This window comes from Schistosoma mansoni, chromosome 2 (assembly GCF_000237925.1).
Source record: "Schistosoma mansoni strain Puerto Rico chromosome 2, complete genome".
NCBI classification, from domain to species: Eukaryota; Metazoa; Platyhelminthes; class Trematoda; order Strigeidida; family Schistosomatidae; genus Schistosoma; species Schistosoma mansoni.
The window spans coordinates 3,065,298-3,088,772 of record NC_031496.1 but is presented as its reverse complement, the minus strand read 5'-3'; the positions used below and the strand labels follow the sequence as shown (position 1 = coordinate 3,088,772).

Sequence of the window (23,475 nt, the reverse complement as noted above, 5' to 3'; positions counted from 1 at the left end):
CTTACACCTGTTACTCCCAATGGAGCATAGGCCACCAACCAGGATTCTCCAACCCACTCCGACCTGAGCCTTCCTTTCTAGTTCTATCCAGTTGTTGTTCATTCTTCTCATGTCTATCTCCATTTCTCGGCGTAATATGTTCTTTGGTCTTCCTCTTTTCCTTTGGCCTTCAGGATTCCATGTGAGGGCTTACCTTGTGACGCAGTTGGGTGATTTCCTCAATGTGTGTCCTCGTACTGGAATTAATCACAAATCATGCCAACTAATATATTTATGCAACTGACTTTTCTGGATGGCATATCCTGCTAGACGATGGTACTAAGCGCACCTTAAGCTAAGATATCACATATCAGTACATTTGTGTTTCAACTTATTTCAAAACTTCGCCTTAGACGTATAGATGAAAAGCTAACTGTTAAGGAGCTCCAAAAAGGTTTCTGAATAGCCTTACTAAATGTATGCCTCAGTCGAGGTAGAAGGAATAGTAGGAATTGAAGAAGGAGATTGATTATGAATACAGTGATCTTGAGTGCTGTTAGAGATATGAGAGCAGTTATCACTCCCCGGTTGCCCACACCGTGGAAGAGTTCTTCTAGAGGTACCTGAAAAGGAAATTGGGTTAAAAGTGGTCTTAATGACCTGAGAGCGTGACCACAGTGCCCAAGGGACAACTGCTTGAGGTCGGCCACACACGACCTTTCTGTGGGTAGTTTTTGTGTTAGCCCCGTTCTTTAAAGGACCTTACCGCCGGAGACGGAAATCCGTGGGATAAGGCGAGGTATGCATTTTTAGGGTCGACCTTTTCTAACCCCACCCCTCCTTGTGGGAAGGCAGCATCGCTGTCATGCTGGTTGTCTGAAGAAAACATCTTACTGCTGTCACACCTCTGTACAGTCAGCAGTACGACTTCGCCTTCGGACCTTGGGTTTGCTGCTCTTACCGCTCTTTAGCTGACCTGTCTGGCATGGTAGGACCTTGATGAACGATTGTTCCAGTCAGTATAGCTCGATTGGTTCATCACGATAGGCAAGCCCGACCACCACGTCAAGGTAGCAACAACGGTCGATAAACATATCCTATTTCGGAGACCTCATTTGGATGTATTTGCCCCCAAATGCACTGGTACGGCCGAGAGTGGAGGGGAGTCCACTCTCCCTCTCCAAATGCTCTCACATGGCCACGTGAATATAGCTTCTACCAGAGATGTCCTACTCACTGCCTTCTCGTGGCTGGGGTGTTGTTCAGTCAGTCAGTCAGTCACGAAAGTGAGAGGACGAAAAGCAAATGTCCGGCGCTTTAACCGGGTTGGTGGACACAGAAAGCCCACCTAGGGGAGTTGGAAAATCCTGATTCCATATCAATGATGCACATGAGCTCCAGTGTCCTGAACGAACAAATGGCGTATGAACATATTGTAGGTGATTGGCTACCATGGGACTGCATCTCCTCACGATGCTCCACTGCCTTGTAGATCAGACCTTTAGGTCAAAGGCTCCGGGTGTGGCCCCCTAAGAAAACCACCTCTTTAGTTTAGGCACCTTGGCAGTATCACAGCCCTCACGCAAATCGAATGAGATTTGTGCGGTGCATATGTATCTGGTGCCCCTTTGTACCAATATTTATATGTTTAAATAAATAAATAAGTATTTGCACTTCAGAGTTGATGTACACTCGGACATTCGAACTCAACACCTTTTGATCAAGACACTTATTAGTTATTTAATTAACTACTGACTTACTTCACAGAGCCAATTAATCATGCAACGCATATTAATTCTAATTTAATTTGTAATGATTTCGATTATCCAATTGTCGGATATTTTGACTTAAATTTGATCAATCTTAGTTGGCATATGTGCATTCTATGCAAATTGAATGACATGGCTCAAAATCGTTTGCAATGGCGAAAGTGCTTCCACTCTTTGTGTTCTGCCAAATTCTGATCTCCTGAATTCTTCATGTCCCTATCTTTTTCCTCTTTTCAAATTTATTTCACTGGATTATACTCCTTCAATAACATCTTCAAACCCTAATCTTTCCGACTACTGTTTGTACTCTTACTACTTCTACCACTATAGGATTTGAATCGACAACTGTATCTCTGTGCTGATGTGGTATAGCAACTCGAACTGATGTACGTACGTACGAAGTTCTACGTTGTGACTGACTGATTAATATAGCCATTATGTCACAAGTTTGTATAGCTACCCACATGTTATCGGTTCCATATAAACCTGTCACAATGATTAACATTGAGGCAATCTGTACAAGATGCACATATGTCCAATAGTATCGATTAAAATTTCAGTCGAAATATTCGACGATGGGATAATCAAAACCACTACAAAAATCTAATTAAGCTATAAATTTAATTGAGTAATCCTGCAAACTTATAGAATACATTTCCTATAGATATTTAATCTTATCATTCGTGAGAAAAGTTATTCAGTCAGTTACAACTTTGAACTTCGTACGTACGTACATCAGTTCGAGTTGCCATACCACATTAGCACAGAGATGCAGTTATCGATTCAAACGTTCTTAATACAATTCTTAGTAATATCAATATTGAACAGAAAGAATAAAATTCAAAACAATATCAGTCACTCAGCTACAACGTGGGACCAGGCACATTTATGCATCGGTCCAAGTTGCCATAACCCCACTCATTAGCACAACAAGATGAACACCGAATTCATTGAAGCAGTTAATTTACTGGTGGCAATACATAAGGAAAGATTGTATATAAGGATACAGTACAGGAAGAAAGACAGATATGAAGTAATTTTAATTTCATAGTTTATGAGAAGACGAAGAGTGTATACGCCTACGCCATTGTGATCGATTCTGAGTCGTCACATAGAGTCTCCAACCATTGGTTACGATAGTCACACGGACCCCAACCAAGTAGTCTGTATCTACCAACATGACTGAAACTAGAAGTTAGTGACTTCAAGCACTGATGCCATGTTTTTGTTTGGCCACCCCTAACTCTCTTCCAACCATTCCCTATACTAGTCAGCATAGCGCGTCGCCGTAATCGATGTTCAGGCATACGTAACACGTGGCCCAACCATCTCAGTCGATGAAGATTCATGACTTCATCAACTGACTTACTATCATTCCCTAGTATCCTGCGTCTAACTTCACTATTACGTACCCGGTGATCCCAGCAGATGCGAGCAACATTTCTAAAACATTTTTTTCAAAACAATATGAAAAAGATTTATACACTATTTAGAATAATGTTTCCACAGTAAGTGGTAGAACGTTTACACACAAAAAAAAAAGATTTCAACTTTCACTTTACAGTTTACCACTTTAACAGAAAACAAGTGGTGTACTGAGTATAGTTTTTTTCGAGATTATGGTAAATGGAAGCAACCGTTAGAAACAATAGAGGTACATAAAACAAAGAACTAAGTATTCAGTGAGAAAAGTTAGAGATTACTTAATTCTAAAAAGCTCTCGAAACAATATACAGTTTACATATGAAAAGTAACTTTGTTGGGGATGTCAAATCCCCAGAACTAGCTCAAGCATAACGAACTTATTCAGAAAAAAATGTAAAACCAAGTAAACCTACGTAATGTACACATAAGCATGTCCATTGACTTTATATGATATATATATATACTAATATCTGAAAAACTTCATAGGTGACAGTCTATTCTTAAGTAGTACTTGCTGGAATCAAATCATATTGTGTATTTTTTTTATGCATTCACTTCAGATGACTGATTTTGACGTCCACGTTTTACAGACAAATTATGTAAGCGGGCTAAATTTACTTCAACTGTAGTTGTTTGACTTTTAAGAAATTCTAATGTTTGATCTACATCTTGTAAGGATTGTTGAGCTGATTGTTCATTTTCAACTAATATTTTGTCAGCTTCTTCAAGATCATATTCTAGCATAACATTAGCACCTAACCATAAACCAACTCTATCTGCTTTAGGAATATGAGCACGTGTAAATAATTGATTAGATATTTCAAAAGTTACATCTAAATTAGTATTTTGTTTTTGTAATTGTCGAACAACAGCTAATGTTTTCTGTATATCTGGCAATTGTTGCATTAATCTTATTTTACGCTGTAATAAAGCTTGTTCGATAATTTTATATTTTTGGTATAATTCTTCAAAAGAACGTCCAGCTTCCATAAGAGTTGAAAAATTATTAGCTTTCATGTAAGCATCTACATCTTCGATGAACTCAGCTCTTGGTATTCCTTTCTTATCCATGTCATTATCTTTTGAGTTGTTGCTTGTGTCGGCCATAATCAATGGAACTAAAACTATAAACATTGGTAAATAATATGTTGTGAGAACTCATAATCTTAATGATAAGAAATATGACGCTAAAAACTTGAATTACAAATATTTTTTACCATTACTAAAATTGGCCTACCTTGCAACTCCCTGTCATCTGTAAACCTGAAGATGGGAATTTAATCTAAGTTAATGGAGATAAGACCAGGCTACGATGATAAGTCGTAGTTTTTGGACAGGTATAAGTCAACCAGATAAAATAAATGAGTGGCTAGAGGCAATTAATAATGTGGCTGGGTTAATGAGTGTTTATTTTTTTGTTATCCTGCTTCGGTCTGGGCACCTGGGCAGTATCATAGCCATCACACAATTCAAGTGGTTTGTATGGCGCATATGTATTCAGTTCCCATTCGTACCAACATTTATGTGTTCAAATAATAATAATAAATATTTACTACTACATATTTGAAAGGTAAGTGAAACTGACTCACATTCGGGTACAGAACTGGTTACGTACTGAAAGTTCAATGAACGATGTTTCTTCAAACCTAAGGGTGACGTTTGATAGTTTATAAAATATTTAATATCATTTTAAGGCTTTGACACAAGGTTTTAAGCACTTGACAGATATTTACAGGTCAGAAGGTGGCTATGAAAAAACCCAACTGCACAACCCATTACGATTTCCACTAGGTATTTTTTTTAACTTTACCACAAGATGGTTAAAAATAAACGTAGTTAAGTACTAAAAAAAATCTTTTAGGAGTCAATCGGAAAACAGATCCAAGCCTACTTACGTGAAGTAGGTAATTGGGAACCTGGTAAAGTAACTCAATACCGCCCACCTCCATAGGCAATGTTGTCTCGTGTTGGATCAGGTTAAAAAAACCTAAGCGTACCCAAACCAAAATGTGGAACCAATCCATGAATTCATCGACAATTGGACTGAACCATATTAATAGGTAGAGACAACCTGGTTGGGGTCCACGTGATTATTGTAACCAATGATTAGAGAATTTAGGTGACATGGTTCAGAATCGTTAGCAATAGAGTAGGTACATTCACTCTTTGTTTTCCTTTAGAACCTAAGCTACGGAAGTTCCTTATACTTTTTCATACATGATATCTGCTACTCCTAGTGACACTGTTACTACTTCTATTACTCTGGGATTTGTCTTGAAATAATTATATTTCTCTGGGTTGATATGGCATGATAACTTGAACCGATGCATGTATCAGGTTTTATGTTGTGTCTGAATAACCTAATGACTTATATGATAAACAACTGATTTTCTGTTCACATTTGTCTGGAAAAAACGGATGTTTCATTTCCCTCTATATCTGGGAAGTTTCGCTAGCCATGATGAGTTGGCAACTGAATAAATCTTGATACTAATTCAGAAAACATCCGTTTTTTTCCAACTGGCACCACCTACAGTGTAAAACGATATTCATGTCTAATAAACGATGAAGGTATACAGCGTAGAAGTTTGTTTTCTTTTACTGTAAGGATGCGGGAAGCGCTTTTTGAAAGTAGAGAATTCTTAGAGTACTATTATTTTACCATAGATATTTTCGAAGCTTTAATAGTGTAAAGTGGAACGATCGAGTAAGTAATCACAAAGCTTACACATAGTACTATGTAAAGTTGGAAAATCAGTTAATGAGGCTGTGAACCATCAAATTAGATGTCTGAGATATGCGATACCTACGCTCAACCTCTGACTAATTGGACCCGCAATGGTGACTTGCGTAGTAGTATGCAACATACACCTTACAACTGAGACAGCGTGATACAGAAACTCTTGTTTTCAGACTGTGAGGTTTTAAAGTGGAATTTCAAGGACTTTTTGAATCATAAGCAAGGTCATTCGCAATATATCTATAAACATTGGGTTTGAAGGCCATCTCCCTATTTTATGCTTTGCTTGTATGTATAATCCGGTTTATCAAGATTGCTCTTACAATTCTTAGTGACCACAGATGATTCACTCAGTTCTAGAGATTTATTCTAATTTGATGACAGTTCAGGAACTAAGTAGAAAGGAACTGGATGTAAAACGTAGTACATTAGAACTAGCAAGAGTAAAGGAAAATAAAATACCAATGTTTAAACTAGCAAATAAAGACTACGGAAGAACACGACAATAACTGTCACTGATTTTTTCCCCTTTAAAATTAAAGTTGCGTATTTTTAAGGGAGTAAATGTCTTTATACTTATCTTTCCGTTGATAAACTGCGGGGATAGAGACAGATTAGCTAGCATATGGTGACACAGGTCCACAAGAAACCTCAGCTTTACAGGCCGTGATTGCTTCAAATATCAGCTCCAAGAGTTCCCATAACCAGATAGATAGTAGTTTTAATTTCTGTGCACCTATAGAATCATATGCTAAAGGGTGGTACAAGATTTTTCTAACAATATTTTATGCAACACAATTCAAGTAGTCCTAAATTCTCGTATGAGATCAAATGCATTCCCAACTATCTATATAAAACATAATAAGTGGGATCCATGTAGTCATCGATGTATTAGCTATCCGATGAGTTATACAGTCAGTAGCTTTGTGGAACGAACTTTGCATCAATTCAGTCGCCTTTGTAAACTAACTATTTCTACACAGCACCCCATAGTGTCCAGAGCGAACACTGGTCCTAGAAAATAATAGGTTGAAAAGCATACCAAAATGATGTGCAGGTATATGTAATGTTGATATAGAGTCATTATGCAACAATCACTGACTGAAATAAGCCTCCTCTAAATAAAGAGACTGTATGTGATTGGCACATGTCCTGCGGATTGAACTGATTTGTTATATATACATAGTGGTAATTTACAGACACCACTAAACACAGAGAAAGTTGTAGTAATTGTTATTCACTTTAACAGCAGTAAGAAAGGTAACAATCGTTTAGTGAGCTTCTAGCAACGCAAAGAGACAGGTGGAGAGAGATATGGAATTACAAATCCTCCTAATGTAACTGGTTTATTTATTTATTTATTTAAACACATAAATATTGGTACAAGGAAGCACCAGATACATATGCGCCATACAAATCTCATCCGATTTGCTTGAGGGCTGTGATACTGCCCAGGTGCCCGAACTGAAGCAGGTGGTTTTCTTAGGGGGCCACACCCCGAGCCTTTGAACGAAAGGTCTGATCCACAGGGCAGTGGAGCATCGTGAGGAGATGCAGTCCCATGGTAGCCGTTGACCAGCAGCAGGTTCATTCGCCATTCGTTCCTTCAGGATACTGGAACCCATGTGCACCATTGGTTTGGAATCAGGGTTTTCCAACTCCCCTAGGTGGACCCTCCGTGTCCACCAACCCGGTTAAAGCGCCGGACATTCGCTTTTCGTCCTCTCACTTTCGTAAACACCCCCGCCACGAGAAGGCAGTGAGTAGGACTTCCCTGGCAGAGGCTATATATTCGCTGGCCATGTGAGAGCATTTCGAGAGGGAGAGTGGGCTCTCCCCACTCTCGGCCATACCAGGGCATTTGGGGGCTGGTATATGCACATAGACCATAGTGGTGATGTGGGACTAAAGTTTGACGATCTCGAAGTAATCGTAGAGACGCAAGTCTAAATTGTAGAGACCACTGTGAGCACTATGAGATCCTACAGAATATTTCACAGTGCTGAGCTGCAAAGCATGGTGCTGGTTATAAATGCCACAGTGAATTATAAAACATAATAGCCTCTAATTTAGAGAAGCGAAAGGTCCTCTCATAAATACATGTATACCATATAAATGACCTTAGCCACCTCTCATTAAATTTGGCTTCATAATTATCTTTGATTCCATTGGATTATGTAATGGACCTGATAGTATCCGGCGGTGATAATGATGCAGCTAGGCGATTGCCAAGAATATTCAAACATGGTAGCTTACAGGTTACTACATCACTCCAGAGCTAAGTGTGAAGTTAGTATATCTAGCAGTCGACAACTGATTGCATTGTTACACCATGGAATCTTAGGCGTGACGAATGTTCAGTGGCTAGGTGCTTCCAAATACCCTGGTACAGCTGAGGGTAAGAAGAGTCAACTTTCCATCTCGAAATGCTCTCATATGACCACGTGTATACAATCCCTGATAGGAAAGTTCTACTCACTAACTTCTTGTGGCATTACTGTTGTTTACGAAATTGAGTAGATGAATAGCGAATATTCGTCGCTTCAACTGCAGTGGTGGATACGGGGGATCCATCTAGCAGAATTGGAAAACCCTGATTCCAAACCGATTGTGCACATGGGCTTCAGGATCCTAAAGAAACAAATAGCGTATGAACCAACTATTGATTGCCGGCTACCATATGACTGCATCTCCTTACGTCGACCCACAGCCTTGTGGATTAGACCTTTACGTAAAAGGCTCTGGGTGTAGCCCCCTAAGTAAACCACCTGCATCGGTTGGGGCGTCCCGGCAGTATCCCAGCTCTCACAAAAATCGAATAATTTGTGTGGTGCATATCTATTTGGTACCTCCTTGTACCAATGTTTACGTGTTAAATAAATTAAAACATAATAATTAGTGGCTAGGTTGTCTACCTGTATATCCAGACTTTTCAAACTGAAATACAAAGTTCGTTCAAAGTCTAAAACACAATGAGATATATTAACTTGACGTGTGTATAGCTTCGATAAGTTTTCATTTGACATTGTAATAGCAGTTTCCTGTACTAATTAGTTTTTCGTCATTATGCAGTATGATTCTTATAGTTATTTCTTATGAGTTTGGTGCACGTATATGCGCAATAATTAAGTATGCACTCACTAAAAATACTATCCCATATTCCGTAATTTATTGTTAAGTAAAAGTATTATTGATATACATGCATTTTTGGTCCACAACCCTTCCATTTACGTCAAACAAGCAAAATCAAACTTTATTAGCAGGAAAACCAGATACACCTGACAAAAGCCTCAGTTCAGTGTCCACGAATGTCTCTTGCTTATCACTAGCTATCCCTATGAAAAGCCGATCATTATATATCCACAAGCAACGTAATTAATGGAAATTTAGAAATAATAAGACAAGACTAAACTTTGAGTCTGGGGATGTGTCAAACTGTCCCATGACTGAAACGTCGTTACCATATAAATCTAGTCTGTAGATAAAAGTATACCATTCCTATGAACATAAACTCATGAAACATAATATTCGATAGATACACGAAAAGCCAACCCACCTGCGGTAGCTATATCTTTAATAATGCGCTCCGCAACCAAGCATATCCAATATATCCAATACAGCTATAATGAACTAACATAAACCATCTAGTTTCCCTAATTCCATCCATTAATAATAAGTACCAGTATCCGTCTTGTTTCAGAGTAGTCAACTACTTGATAGTAAAATAATGGATTTTAGAGATAGAATGGACGAATGGTAATTCCTAATAGGTCTAGCCATACGATTGCACTGATTATGATCAGTTTGGTCGTTATTTGTGTGTCTCTATATCTTGCAATCTGAGCGAGTGAATTTTTCTCAAGGTAGTAGGGTTTTTCGAACCAGTAGCTATCACACTGTAGCGGTAAATAAATCCCCAAAATAAATAGCTCTGTAAGTCTTCCACATTGGATGCTAATTACATTAGTTTTAATAGGCTCACCTAGCTGAAGACTTTCGATTATGCATCCGCACCAGATCACGAGTGGGAAAGCCGTGCTCAATTTCTCCTGCAATCGCTAGCCAGTTAGATCGGTCGTTTTCCGATACATTGATAGCCTATCAAATATATCTTCGAACCTCTTCGCTTCTGACTTTCGATTTGACTGGGTGGGCACGATTCACTTATAGAAGGTGTTACCAGTTTAAGTGTTGTTAAACTAGAAATACACATGGAATCTTCATTGGTGAGCCCGACGTGATCCGGTCCACCAACTTGTAAGCCATCAGTCTGTTCCTTTTTGGAACTTTATATATCATTGATTTATCTTAATTTTTGTATCTTCGTTTTTTTTCTCCTCGTTCATTCCTGTACTTCATATTCACCATGACGGAACAGACATCTAAGGTACCGAAGTTCAAGACAGTAACACCACCTTAATTTCAGCTAATGCTCTTTCGGCCGGACAACATCGAAGCCCGGTTCTGCCACCCAAAGGCCGACTTCTACGAGCACTGAGTGAACGATACACGTGCACAATTCCTCACAGTAATCAAGGCACTACTGTGTGAATTACTAGGTACGTCACACTTGCTATGTTTACTAGTGGTGTTTCGGAATCTTACGAAACTCTAAAAGGATCTATTCTGAAACGCGGAGACCTAGCCAATCGACAAAGGTTAGATCAAACACCTTAAAAATATCGATCTACAATACGATTTGATGACAGACACGTTGTTACGAATGAGAGAAGTAATTGGTCCGAGAACTTTCGATGATGGCCTATTTACACAACTTTGCTTGTCTAAACTTCCTCAACAGGTGCGAGCTGTGCTGGTCTCGTTTCAAAACAACGCCGTAAACGATCCGGCTGCATCTGTCGACTGCATTTTAGAGATCATGAAATCTTATAACGCCAAGGTCTTTTCAGTCAAAGAAAAACCTCAAACGACCCAGAATGACAATACACGACTATGTCAAACTCCGCAAACTTCGCATTCGTAGTGACCGTAAATGATCACAAACCCCGTGAAGAAGTTCTTCACGAAAGCGACCTGGCTCTAGACCACGGGAGACCGATAACCTCGGCTGGCGCTATTATCATAACCAGTATGGAAAGTCTTCCAGGAATTGCAGGAAACCGAAAATCAACCTACACGTGAAACAATTAGGGAAACTTCCCAAACGGCACGCGTTAACGGCAACTGTAGCCGACGAACGCAGCTGTCTGTTATACGTCACTGATATGATGGCAAAAGTTCGCTACGTCGTCAACACTGGCTCAGAAATTAGTGTTCCTCCCGAAAATTCTAAAGACCGACTTCACGAATCCATTTTAAACCTACATGCAGCAAACGGAAAACCTATAGTCACATGGTAAACAGTACGTCTATCTTTACGTGGGTTTGCGCAAACAAATCCACTGGGTTTTCGTTGTTGCAGATGTTTCTATGCCAATCATTTGTATGGACCTCCTACAACACCACAATCTACTCATCAATACGCGCAAATGGAGGTTAGTAGACGGAAACAATAATTTATCTGTTTGTGTAACTTCTTTTTCTGGTTGTAGATTATCCTCAGTCACAGTAGGGCACATGATTGATCCATACTACCAACAAATACTGCAATTGACCAGTCTCTTATTAGCGTATGTGCATCCTGTGCGGACTGCCTCGATATTACCTGAAGTCACAAGCATTATAAGCAAAGATAGATAGTGGCTAGCAATGGAATACAGGACGCGCGTTTCGTCTTATTTGGAATTCTTCAGTTGGAAACGCCTGAATCTCAGAGTTGGTGTTCACTCTAGGACTCGAACTCAGTACTGTTCGCTTCAAATGCCATAGAATTATCCTCGCAGATACTGAGTTCTGATAGCCACCTGCATGTGCAATGGGGTGAAGTTTTAATTTCACTTGGTGTTGTTTACTTGCATGTGAATTGTACGGTACTGGGTCAGAGTCTCAGAATGAACACCAACTCTGAGATGCAGGCAAATCCAGCTGATGACTCCCAAACAGGACGAAACAGGCATCCTGGATTGCACTGCTAGCCACTACCCATAATAGGTCTGTATGTTTTCGACATTGGATGCTGACCACTTTAACACTACCAGATTAGAAGTTGGTTGGTTGCGGTGTGGGAAATAACAAAAAGAAAATCGAAATTCAGAAGAGGTAAGAGAAGACCGTTGTCTCGAGAAGTGGATTAGTAGGGACATAAGTTAGTGATTCGGTAATGCAGACAATGTGAGAAGACTGGAGTGTGAGGACAAGAGGAGAAACGGTGATGATGATAAGCGAGATAATAAGTTGGTGAGTTGTGATAATGATAACAGTGAGTAAGTTACGAGACATGCGTCAGGTACAGTTAGTCTTAGTGTGAGATAATAATTCATTAGTGAGTATCTGTTTTTCAAGTCGCCTCTTGATAATAACAATAATAATAATATATTTCTGCAAGCGCAGGTAGACGCTATTTTTACAGGCATGGTCTATAAATTATAACATCTATTGGCTCACAGTATGCTTCCTAAGTAGGGCCGTTAGATAAATATAATCAATGAAAGTGAATAACAGTTCATTCGTGCAGATGTCTTGGAGCGTTAATTATTAGGTCTATGCTCTAGTATTGCACTGAGTAAAGTCTTTAACATATTTTTTAAAGTGCATTCGCGTCCACATTACATATTCCGTTGTGCTATTTAAACTTGGATTAATTTTAATCTGGTTATTTATTCTCTGAAGAAGTAGCCTACACTGCGTCATGAAACGTCAAAAAATCGACTTTTTCTACTCATTGGGATATTAAAAATATACTATTTATTTCTAATAAGTAGATCTTTTATTGTCTGATTTTTAAATTTTTTTTCATCTGATGCCGGTCACACAGTCCTAGTGTAAAAAATTGAGTTGGCGTGCTATAGGTTGTCTTAGTAGAGTAGCTAATCCAGTATAAAATTAGAAACATGACTCTAAATGGTTGATGTAGAAGAGCAACCTCAATCCCACAGATCGACTGACTTGTTCCCAATCATAAAGAGCCTGGTACAAAGAAGGTGTTCTGCCCCACGTACATAGGTAGATTGAAGTCATCGCCCTCACCATCAGTGCTTGCTGATCAGTAACAACACCATCACTTCTTTTTTGAGGTTAGGCTCATTTAGGCTTATTTTTGGATATATATCATACCTCACACAATGCTCTGTGTTTCACACCCTGTCGGAAAATTATTTCTATAAGCACCCTTTCACATGCTTACCAGGCAGTCACAAATTATGGACTGTGAATAAGGCATCAATACAATGCTTTAATTGACTATAGTATAAAGTATAGGTATGGGCATTAAGAAAAACATAATATATATGTATATATAGTTGTTTCCCAAAATAGGGGGAAAAGTATGAAAATATGTGAGTTACAGATAAGATAGCGATTGGTGAAATAATATCGATGACAAGTCAACGGTGAGTGCAGGAGAGTAAAATGTTGGTAAATAGTAGACAAGGAGGGATTCACATTAACTTGGTTCTGGTGTGGTTTTGAACTATCCAAGCAAATTGATGGGTAACAGATAACATAGATGCAAGACCACTGGTAGTAGGTAGTCGATATGGCGGTTCTCTTGACTTTTCAGGGTAGCAGTGAGCGTCTCTTAGCGATCAAGTTTAGTTGTTTAGTATTGATAGGTCCAGTGAGTTACCTGACTACTTCAATTAAAAAATTAGGGAGGATGAAGTATCTTATACAACTACAAAGCAGGAAAATTAGGCAAATTGAACTTGGCGTCCGATTCGGCTTATGCATGTAGAGAGCTTGTCATGTCTGAGTGGGACGCAGATGTATTCGATCGAGGGCCTGATCAGGAAGTCTTACAAACGTATGTAATTCATTTGCCATGCGTATTTCACAGAGAAGACTGTTCCATATTAACACGTACTTGACGAGGAAGAAGTTTTCTTGAGTTTTTGATCTGTATTTCTCAGCCTTGATCGTGAATACTTTGTCTTGAAGGTTGTATCCATGTGAGTCTTTGAATAAGGCTTTTGAAGATTTTGAAATAGAGAATCAAATTAGACCTAAGCCTTCTTTTCCAAAATGGTTCTATTCCTCAGATATGGCATCGTGAGCTGTAGTCAAATAGTGGGCCGTTGTATTCCTTCCACCTTATGTATATAGGATAGGCGTGGGTTGTAAAATTAGAACGAGCGGTACTCGACGACAGGTCTTACACAGACTTTATAAAGAATGATTTTAGTTTCGTTTTGAAATAAATTACGAAGAATGAAGCCAAACAATCTCCGCATTCGAAATGCTTTGGTTGAGATATGTTCTGAGAAGTTAAGACTGTCTGAGTAATGTACCTTTAGGCCAGTTACTGATGTCAGTCTGGGCAGTGTGTTCTTGTTAAGTGCCAGTTGTATTTTGAGAGACGTACCTCTAATACATAGCCGACCGCTTTTCTCTTTGTTGACCTCTAACCTCCAGCGTTTGCGCCAATTGTCTACCATGTTGAGTTTATTTTGGATTGCTCTCATAGTACTGAGTACATCGCATATGTCAGTTTTATAGATGACTATTAAGTCATCGGCGTAGAGGTAGGTCTTGCCTGTGCTAAAGCACTAGCATATATCGTTGATGTAGATCATAAAGAGCAATGAACTCAAGACACTACCCTACACAACACCAGCGGTTATTTGTCGAGGCGTAGATCTTGTGGTGTTAACCTTGGTTGTTTGATATCTGGTTGTGAGAGACTTTATCCCATGAAGCTATCCACTGAGTGTTCTGTAGCAAAAACAAATAAAACAGATAGGGGTATTTCTTAATGAGAAGTTGGTGGTGTATATGAGCTTTTTCCCTTCGACGTGTAATTTTTCAGGGGTTTCCTCAGGGAGAATGATGATGATGATTCTTCGGAAGTCACGAGGCCGATGCCCCTTCTAACAACCAGAGCAACACTCTTTATAGGCACATGGGACGTCCGGACAATGTGGGGGACCGGAAAGACCAGTCAAACAGCAATGGAAATGAGGAAACACAAATCGGCAGTACCCGGAGTCAGCGAAACCCACTGGACACAAGATGGACAACAAAGGCTGTCACACCACCAACGATCGAAGAAATCAAGATGGCCATCAGATAAATCAAGAGTTGGAAAGCGGCAGGACCTGATAATATACCAGCTGAAGCTCTGAAATCGGACATTGAAGTAACTGCAAACATACCTCACCTTCTATTCAAGAAGATTTGGGAAGAGGAACAAGTGCCAACGAACTGGAAAGAAGGTTTCCCCATCAAGATACCAAAGATAGGAGATCTGAGCACATGTGAGAATTACAGAGGCATCACGCTGTTGTCACTACCAGGAAAAGTTTTCAACAGAATGTTGCTGAACTGGATGAAAGACGCAGTAGACGCCCAACTTCGAAATCAACAGGCTGGATTCCGTAAGGATCGGTCGTGCACAGACCGAATTGCGTCACTTTGGATCATAATTGAACAATCAGCTGAGTGGAACTCATCACTATACATCAACTTCATTGACAGTGGGAAGGCGTTTGACAGTGTGGACAGGAGGATATTATGGAAACTTCTTCGACATTATGGAGTTCCTGAGAAGATTGTTAACATTATCCAGAACTCATACGATGGACTACAGTGCAAAGTCATGCATGCAGGACAGAGTCAGACAAGGTTGCTTACTCTCCCCCTTCATTTTTCTTCTGGTGGTTGACTGGATTATGAAGACTTCGACATCTGAGGGGAAGCATGGAATACAATGGACATCTCAGAACAAATTAGACGATTTGGACATTGCAGATGACCTAGCCCTCCTATCTGATACACACGAACAAATACAAACAAAGACAGCAAATTAAGCAGCAGCCTCTTCACCAAAATGCCTCAACATACACAAAGGAAAAAGCAAGATTCTCAAAATCAACACGGAGAACGCCAAACCAATCACACTTGATGGCGAAACACTGGAAAAGGTGGAAACATTCACGTGCCTGGGAATCATCACTGATAAATATGTAGGATGGGATGCAGATATAAAGGCGGGAATCGGCAAAGCAATGTCAGTATTCCTACAAGTGAAGAACATATGGAACTCCAAACAACTCTCGACTAACTTCAAAGTGAGAATCTCCAATACGAACGTCAAGACTGTCCTACTGTATGGAGCTGAAACGTGGAGAACTACTACGACCATCATCAGGAAGGTACAAGTATTTATCAACAGCTGTCTACGCAAAATACTCAACATTCATTGGTCGGATACTATCAGCAACAGCGTTTTATGGGAAAAGACGAACCAGCTTCCACATGAAAAGGAAATTAGGAAAAGACGTTGGAAGTGGATAGGACATACACTAAGGAAATCACCAATGTGCATTAAAAGGCAACCTCCGACTAGGAATCCGGAAGGGAAGCGGAAAAGAGGAAGGCCAAAGAACGCATTACGCCGGGAAATAGCAGATATGAAAAGGATGAGTAACAACTGGAAAGAATTGGAAAGGAAGGCTCAGGACAGGGTTGGATGGAGAATGCTGGTGAGCAGCCTATGCTCCTCCACGAGGAGTAACAGACGTAAGTAAGTAAGCATGAGGATTTCCATAAAAACCTCTTCTGATAATAACCATATGCTCACTAGTGACTGGCTTCAAGAGAAAAGGTTGAATAAAAACTGGAAGAAACTGAAAAGGATTGCCCTGGACAGGATTGGATGGAGAATACTGGGGTGCGGCTTATGCTCCTCGACGAGGGGTAATAGGCGTGAGTAAAACCAGTAAGTGTTCGCCTGTTGTTAATTGCTGTCTTCTTGTTCTTCCTATCTTGGACATTGTCCATCATTCCGATAGAGATCGATGCCTTACGATTATAAGTCTTGTGGTTCGGCACTTCGTGACACGTTGAAATTGGTGCTTCTCTGATCCCTTTCCAGTTGTCTCTCAGCAATTTCCTCTTCTCTGAGTAGATCTTGTAATGCTTGTAACCTGTCGTTGAGAGCACAATTGAATTCGTTGAGTTTGATAGTACCTCTAGGGAAGGCTTTATTTAACCTTCGTAATGCTGTTTCTTCAGTTGTCCGTTGTTTCCTTACCTTAAGTTTCGTCGTAGCAACCACCAGTCACTTGGTAATCTGAAGCTATGACATCTCTCCTGGTTATCACGTCTTTTATTGTCTTGTAAAACTATGGTCTACATCAATGTCAGTACTGCTCTAATAATAGACATAATCCTAAAATTGTAGATTTGTCGTGATGTGACTACCTAATCTATGATATCTCACGTGTAAGTCACATCATTGTCTACATTGGCTCGCTATATCCTAGGGATCAGTAATATATGATTGAGAACACGTCTAATTCGGAGGTGGAACGATAAGTCTAACATGAATAAAAGATTACACAAGAATGACCACGTCAGCAAAGTTGGGGCATGCCATCCGACTAATTTGAATTCATTAAATACCTTCTCGTCTTCTCTATCGTTTCGTTTTTCTCCGCGTTAAAAACTGAATATTTATTTTTCCAGTAGTTTCGTGTTCAGCTTTGAAGATTGTGTGGTTAGGGCTCAATGCTACTACAGTTTTCAGTTTTTTTCTGATGCAGGTGTGACAGATTTGATGCTTCATAGTGTGATCCGATGAGACCATGTAGCTTTGTATGCGTGTTTGCGGTGGAATATAGTGCAGCTACGTATGACGAACTATCAAAATCCGCTTTTTAAAAGTAATTTAAAACTGATACGACAATGCGAAGTATTTCCACCAGGTACAGACATAAAAAAGTACAGTTCTGAGGCACAATAGCAGAGACATGGAGAGGTCAGTCATATTTATATGAAAGTCTGAGGCAACCTCAAGACTGGTATTTAAGTAGTTATTACAAAAGTGATAGCTAATCTGAAACTAAACGGGTCCTAATTAGTGAACAATCAATTCAAATATTGTCGACTGATTCTCCAATATCCACAATTCTGGTATTTGTCCTCAGAGAGCTGATCAAACTCATTCATGTACTGCTGAGCAATAAGGCTTCGGATATACCAAGTACACAAGTGACAGGCAATTCTTAGTTAAACATTAAAAAAGAAGGGACCTCTTTTCAAGGAGTTTATTATCAAATCGTACAATCATACATATGAAAATTGTTTTGTTAAAGTATTAGTTCCATGAGGAAATGTGAACAAGGATAACCATGATGATGTGACAGAAATATTATAATATTAGACTACGTAATACGAATGATAACAATAGACTTAATAATGTAGTAACAAATTAGGACATGAGTTTATTAAGGTTATTAAAACTTGTTTGTTACAACAATTGTGGGAAATTAAATGTAATAGAGGTGCGAAGTAAATGAAGTGACATCATGAGCAATTATCAATAAAGCAGTGAGAATATGATACGCAAATAAAGGGAGAAATGTAATGATAATAATAAATTAGGGTCAAGGTAACGATAGCATTCGAATGTACCTCGTTTGTGCGTATAGCTTTGGCGTGAGCTCATGAATGGCAAGAGCTTCGGTTATTTTTAAAAGTTGAATACTAAGAAACCTAGGTAGATTCAAATGAATCGCATATGAAACCTCAAAATCAGACTGTTGCTTACTTACTTATATCTGTTACTCCCAATCGTGCATAAGCCGACGACCAGCATTCTCCAACCGTGGACCAGTGGAATGATTACAGTCATTTAGGTATTCAAGTATGGAACTTCTGACTGTTTTATTCTCACCCTTGTAGAACCACATTGGGACATGTTCCCGGATCCGAGTTGAAAGCGAGCGCTGCCACAACCAATGTACCTTGCTCCACAAGAGTAGGTGAATCGGTAGATGAACATGGAGACGACCAGATGGGGAAGCGTATCTTCTATGCATACAGAATGCAAGTTCCTACTGGTGAACGTTATTTGCTGTTTTGCCTCACAGGATGTTCTCCTTATTACTTCCCCTAGACGATTTCTGATTACACCAGATGTTCGCTCACCATTGACTTCCAAACTTACACATAAGTTTTTCTTTGGGACGAAGTAACCGGATTCCCCCTATCTGTGCAAGTATACAACGAGTTTGAAAGCAGTGATCATAAGATAGTAGCCTGTGCTCTCCCCATCTATCCCTCTTACAACCGACCAATTCAAAGAACCTGCAGTTATACAGACTATAAGCATGCAGACTGGGACCTCTTGCGCTCACTGATCGAACTCTCAGACTGGGATGAATTCTTCTCATGTAATAGTCTGACAGATGCCATCAACATATTCTATTTGATTGTTAACTCTTATCTAGATTCCTGTGCACCAATTAAGACCTACAGGATTAGTAAACATCACGAATTATATATACCAGCTAAATATCGTAATAAACTAAGACGCCTAAAGAAATGTTATCTTAAATCTAACAACTTCACGGCAGTCACACAAATAACAATAATTTTTAACCAAATTAATGAGAAACATGGGTTAAAAGGAATCAATGAAGAGCTATTAGCACTAAGTACTAGCTCAAAAGTGCTAAACCTAATTGTCCTTTTCAATAAACGTGCTAAATCAACTCAAAATGTTGATATACCATGCATCCTGCATGATAATAGATTTATATATGACCGTAAAACTATCGCAGAACTTTTCAGTGGTAATTTTGCAAATGGCAAAGAATCCATAAATGGCTCTGTTTCTAGAGTTATATGCATGACTGGTAACTCAATTAAATCTATCTCCTTCACATGTCTGAAAATTAGTAAGGTTATAAATAACCTCAAGGTTTCGAAAGGTCACGGAGCAGACGGGATTTCATCATTTCTCTACAAATATGGTGGTCCAGATATTCCACTTCTTCTCCTTAAGCTGTTTACTCTCTCTATGGAATCAGGCTGTTATCCTGACCGTTGGAAAACCGAGTACATCATACCACGTTACAAATCCGGAGATAACACTGACATGAACAACTATCGGCCAATAAATATTACTCCAGTTATCTCTAGGATTATGGAAAAAATTATTAGTGACAAACTATCCAAGTATTTATTGACTGAACAATTTATTGATGATTCGCAACATGGATTTCTTAAAAATCGATCCTGTATGACATGTCATTTTGACTTCTTTAATTTAGTCTATTCTCTTGGTAGCCAAGGATATCTAGTATTAGTGCTATACCTGGACATTTCTAAGGCCTTCGACATGGTCAACCACCAATTTATCATAGGTAAACTCGCATCTTATGGGGTCCAAAACCCGTTACTAGCCTGGTATGGTTCCTTCTTCAGCAATCGACATCAAATAGTTAAAATCAACTCTTCATTGTCGAATGCCGTCCCTGTTAGAAGTTGGTTAATTCAGGGAAGTGTCTTAGGCCCTTTGCTCTTTTTAGTTTTTATTAATGATATTTGTGAGTGTTTTAGTGTGGATAAGTCCCTTTTGTATGCACATGATCTTAAGGTGGTGTTTTCATTTTCTCCATATGAGCTGAGCAATATTCAAAATTGTATCAGCACGGAGCTTAACAAGGTAGGACAGTGGTGCTCGAAATGGCAACTGGAGCTTAATACAGCTAAATGTGGATGGTTATGCTTCGGTGATACATCACTCAACCTCGATCTTACAATAAATGGTGAAGTGTTATCTAGGTTACACACAGTAGTAGATCTAGGACTTAGGAACTCCGACGACTTGTCGTTTACTGAACAGATAATGAAACAAAAATTCCAAGTCTGAACGCCTTATAGGTTACATATCCCGGAACCTTCATAACAACGAATCTCGTATTCTAATGTACAAAGTTTGTGTTCGACCACTCCTCAAATACTGCGCGTTTCTTCTTAGTAGCACGCGCATAAAGGATAAATTAAGACTGGAATCAGTACAGACGATTTACACTTCGTACTCTTGGAACTGATATTGTCTTGACATGTAATTCTAGGTGTAATAAACTCGGGCTTGACCCTTTATGGAAGAGGAGACCCAAACTTAACCTTATCTTCTTTTTCAAAATACTTGACAGACTATCCTTCACATCCAACCAGGCGATTCAATATGCTGAAACTTCACATTACCACATTCGTAACTCCTTGTCTTTAGCGAAACAAACATATTTCAGACCTCTCTATATGAATTACTTTACCTGTAAGTTTTCTAGGCTCTGGAATAATCTACCACAAACTATCCGTACGTTAAACCCTCTCCCATTATTTGTTCGCTCCATTAATGCATATTGCTCCTCTAAAAATGCATTAAATGCTCTAGCGCCTGTAAGTGTATCTTACTCCACAAGTGAGATTATAGGAACTTTATATGTTTAGCCACTTACTTGCTGTCACTTTACATTAACACTGTCACTAGCAACTCTAATGCGTTTGAATAATGTATAACATGAACATTGGTAACCTGGCGGGCAAATTTTGGCAAACATTGTTTTGTTGTTCCGTGCTCTTTGCTTTTATCTTACTTTCCTTAGTTGTAGATATTTATCAATAACTCGCTCTGGCTCTGGAAATAATCTTAAAGAAATACGTTCATAAAACATCAGGCTATCTACTTAAGAAAAAATGAAAAGTTCCCTGGTGTTGCATTGGCTTGCCGTGATATATGCCATATATAAACTACTTATCAATGACTGAACCAGCAAACATAAAACAATCTTATATTTCATGTTTGTTCTCTACATTAAATGTTGATGTTTATATCAATTTGATCATGCCTGTAAACTGGTGTAAATTCTGTAAATATTATTTTCAGAATATATTATTATTATTTATGTATTCTTGCTTATGAAGCGGTGTGGATTGCTATTTTTCGTCAGAATTTTCCTAACGAATGTGAGTTCTTCGTTGAAGCATTCCATACTATATTTACGACTGCCATACAGAGTAAACAAGATTTCTCTTACCATTTAAAAGAACCTAGCCACACAAGTTGGTCAGCAGGCCATTCCAAAGATATGTTTGTCATTTGTGACGATAATATTGAATTAGAAGGTATCTTACGCTCGTTCAACTCATGCCGCCCTTCCATAGACTTCACGTTATTAAGTGAGTGGGACCAGTCAATTTCTTTTCTCTATGTACGTCCGATGAGAAAGAAACGGTTCCTTGAAAAGATCCATGTTCAGAAAACAAACATGGGAATTCGGCTCCACCGTCAAAGTGAGCCATTTCATGCCAACAGGCGACCCATACGTCAAATGCAGCTTCATCTACAGTTTGAGCATCCGAATGTTTGGAGGAATCACTCCTCATCGATTGGTAAAGTGATCAACTATATCTAAAATATACTTATTTCCCCGGTTGGCCCAAAAATATAAATCTCCACAATCTCGTTCCATTGATCTGGTTTCCTAGTTACTAACGGTGCACAAGAGTCATCTATAGGGCTCGCAAACATTTGATATACCTTTCAAGGTTCGACATATTCCCGTGTGTTTCCCTTTTGTCCTGGCCATCAACATCTACGTTTGGCGGACGCCATCATTTCATTTCGGCTTCCATGTCTCGAGTTCGCATGTAATTTTTCCAAGACCTCATCGAACATGAGCTATGGGACTGCTAGTTTTTCCAAATAGTATGATCCATAGAGAAAACATAATACTCCATCTATTATTAACACGAATCTCCACACGGACCATACAAACCTACATCCCAAACTCATAAGTTGAAGTTCTTCTGAAGATAGCCAAGAAGGTTGGTTTTCAGCGGGTTGACTATTTTTCCGTCTAAACAAACTTGTAGTAATACAGCATCAATAGCCTAGCCACTTGCATCGGTGTCTAAGATGAAACTACAAGCTGCGAGAAAACAGTCCATACGTTCTGGAATCGGCATCTAACACAATTTCTTTAACCAGTCAAACGATTTTTAGCACTTTACAGTTCATTCAATATCCATTTTTCACAATTTGAGTGTATTCCTCGTTCGTCAATGACATGACCAAGTAATTTAACTCGCTTCCTCAACGAGAAATATTCCGATGTTTGTAATTTTATACCAACTTCCTGAAGGCGTTCTAAAATAGTTTGCAAATTTTCTGAGTTTTCTTCAACAGTTGCTCCCTGTACTATGATGTTATCCAAATACAATAAATGGGCATCTGGCACCAACATAGACAGTGTTTCATGCATTGACTTTTGAAAGGTGGAAGGTTCATTATTTGGACCAAACGCCATTGTCTGAGACTAATATGGACCCGATGGTATGATAAAAGCCATATTATGTCGATCGTTCAGATGTGCATCGACTTGCTAATTACCAGATGATGAATCTAGTGTTAAGAACCACTGAGAACCGACTTTTTCATCTTAAGTATCGTCTTTTCCTGGAAACGGGAAAGAATAACATTTTGCGACGCCATCAAGTTTTCCACATTCGATGCACAGTCTTGAATTTCCTTTCTTCCTTTTTACTAGAACGATTGGGGATGCCTAAGATGGTGTGCACGACATGATTATATAACTTCCTAACATATATTGTATCATATAATTGGTAGTCTCTTTAAACTGCTCAAGTGCGTGACGAGAAAATCGGTTATATGCTTTTGCATTTTCAGTGTCGATTCCATGAACACACGGC

General features: G+C 39.1%; 2 protein-coding genes across 2 annotated transcripts; one reads left to right on the top strand and one right to left on the bottom strand.

The window, feature by feature from the left end:
• Positions 1-3,231: 3,231 nt before the first annotated feature.
• Positions 3,232-4,299, bottom strand: Smp_021800 (prefoldin subunit 3-related). Its single transcript, XM_018795340.1, has one exon. It carries the CDS (start codon positions 4,278-4,280, stop codon positions 3,717-3,719), a length of 564 nt encoding a protein of 187 aa, XP_018649663.1. The 5' UTR covers positions 4,281-4,299; the 3' UTR covers positions 3,232-3,716.
• Positions 4,300-8,093: 3,794 nt separating this feature from the next.
• Positions 8,094-9,292, top strand: Smp_133960 (hypothetical protein; the record flags this gene model as incomplete). The annotated part of the gene is made up of 2 exons (XM_018795339.1): positions 8,094-8,171; positions 9,155-9,292. 2 exons carry the CDS (start codon positions 8,094-8,096, stop codon positions 9,290-9,292), a joined length of 216 nt encoding a protein of 71 aa, XP_018649662.1.
• Positions 9,293-23,475: the final 14,183 nt, after the last annotated feature.

What these genes read in the sequence shown, in the direction of transcription:
- Smp_021800 (XM_018795340.1), bottom strand. Translation starts at nt 4,280, where the DNA reads ATGGCCGACACAAGCAACAACTCAAAAGATAATGACATGGATAAGAAA.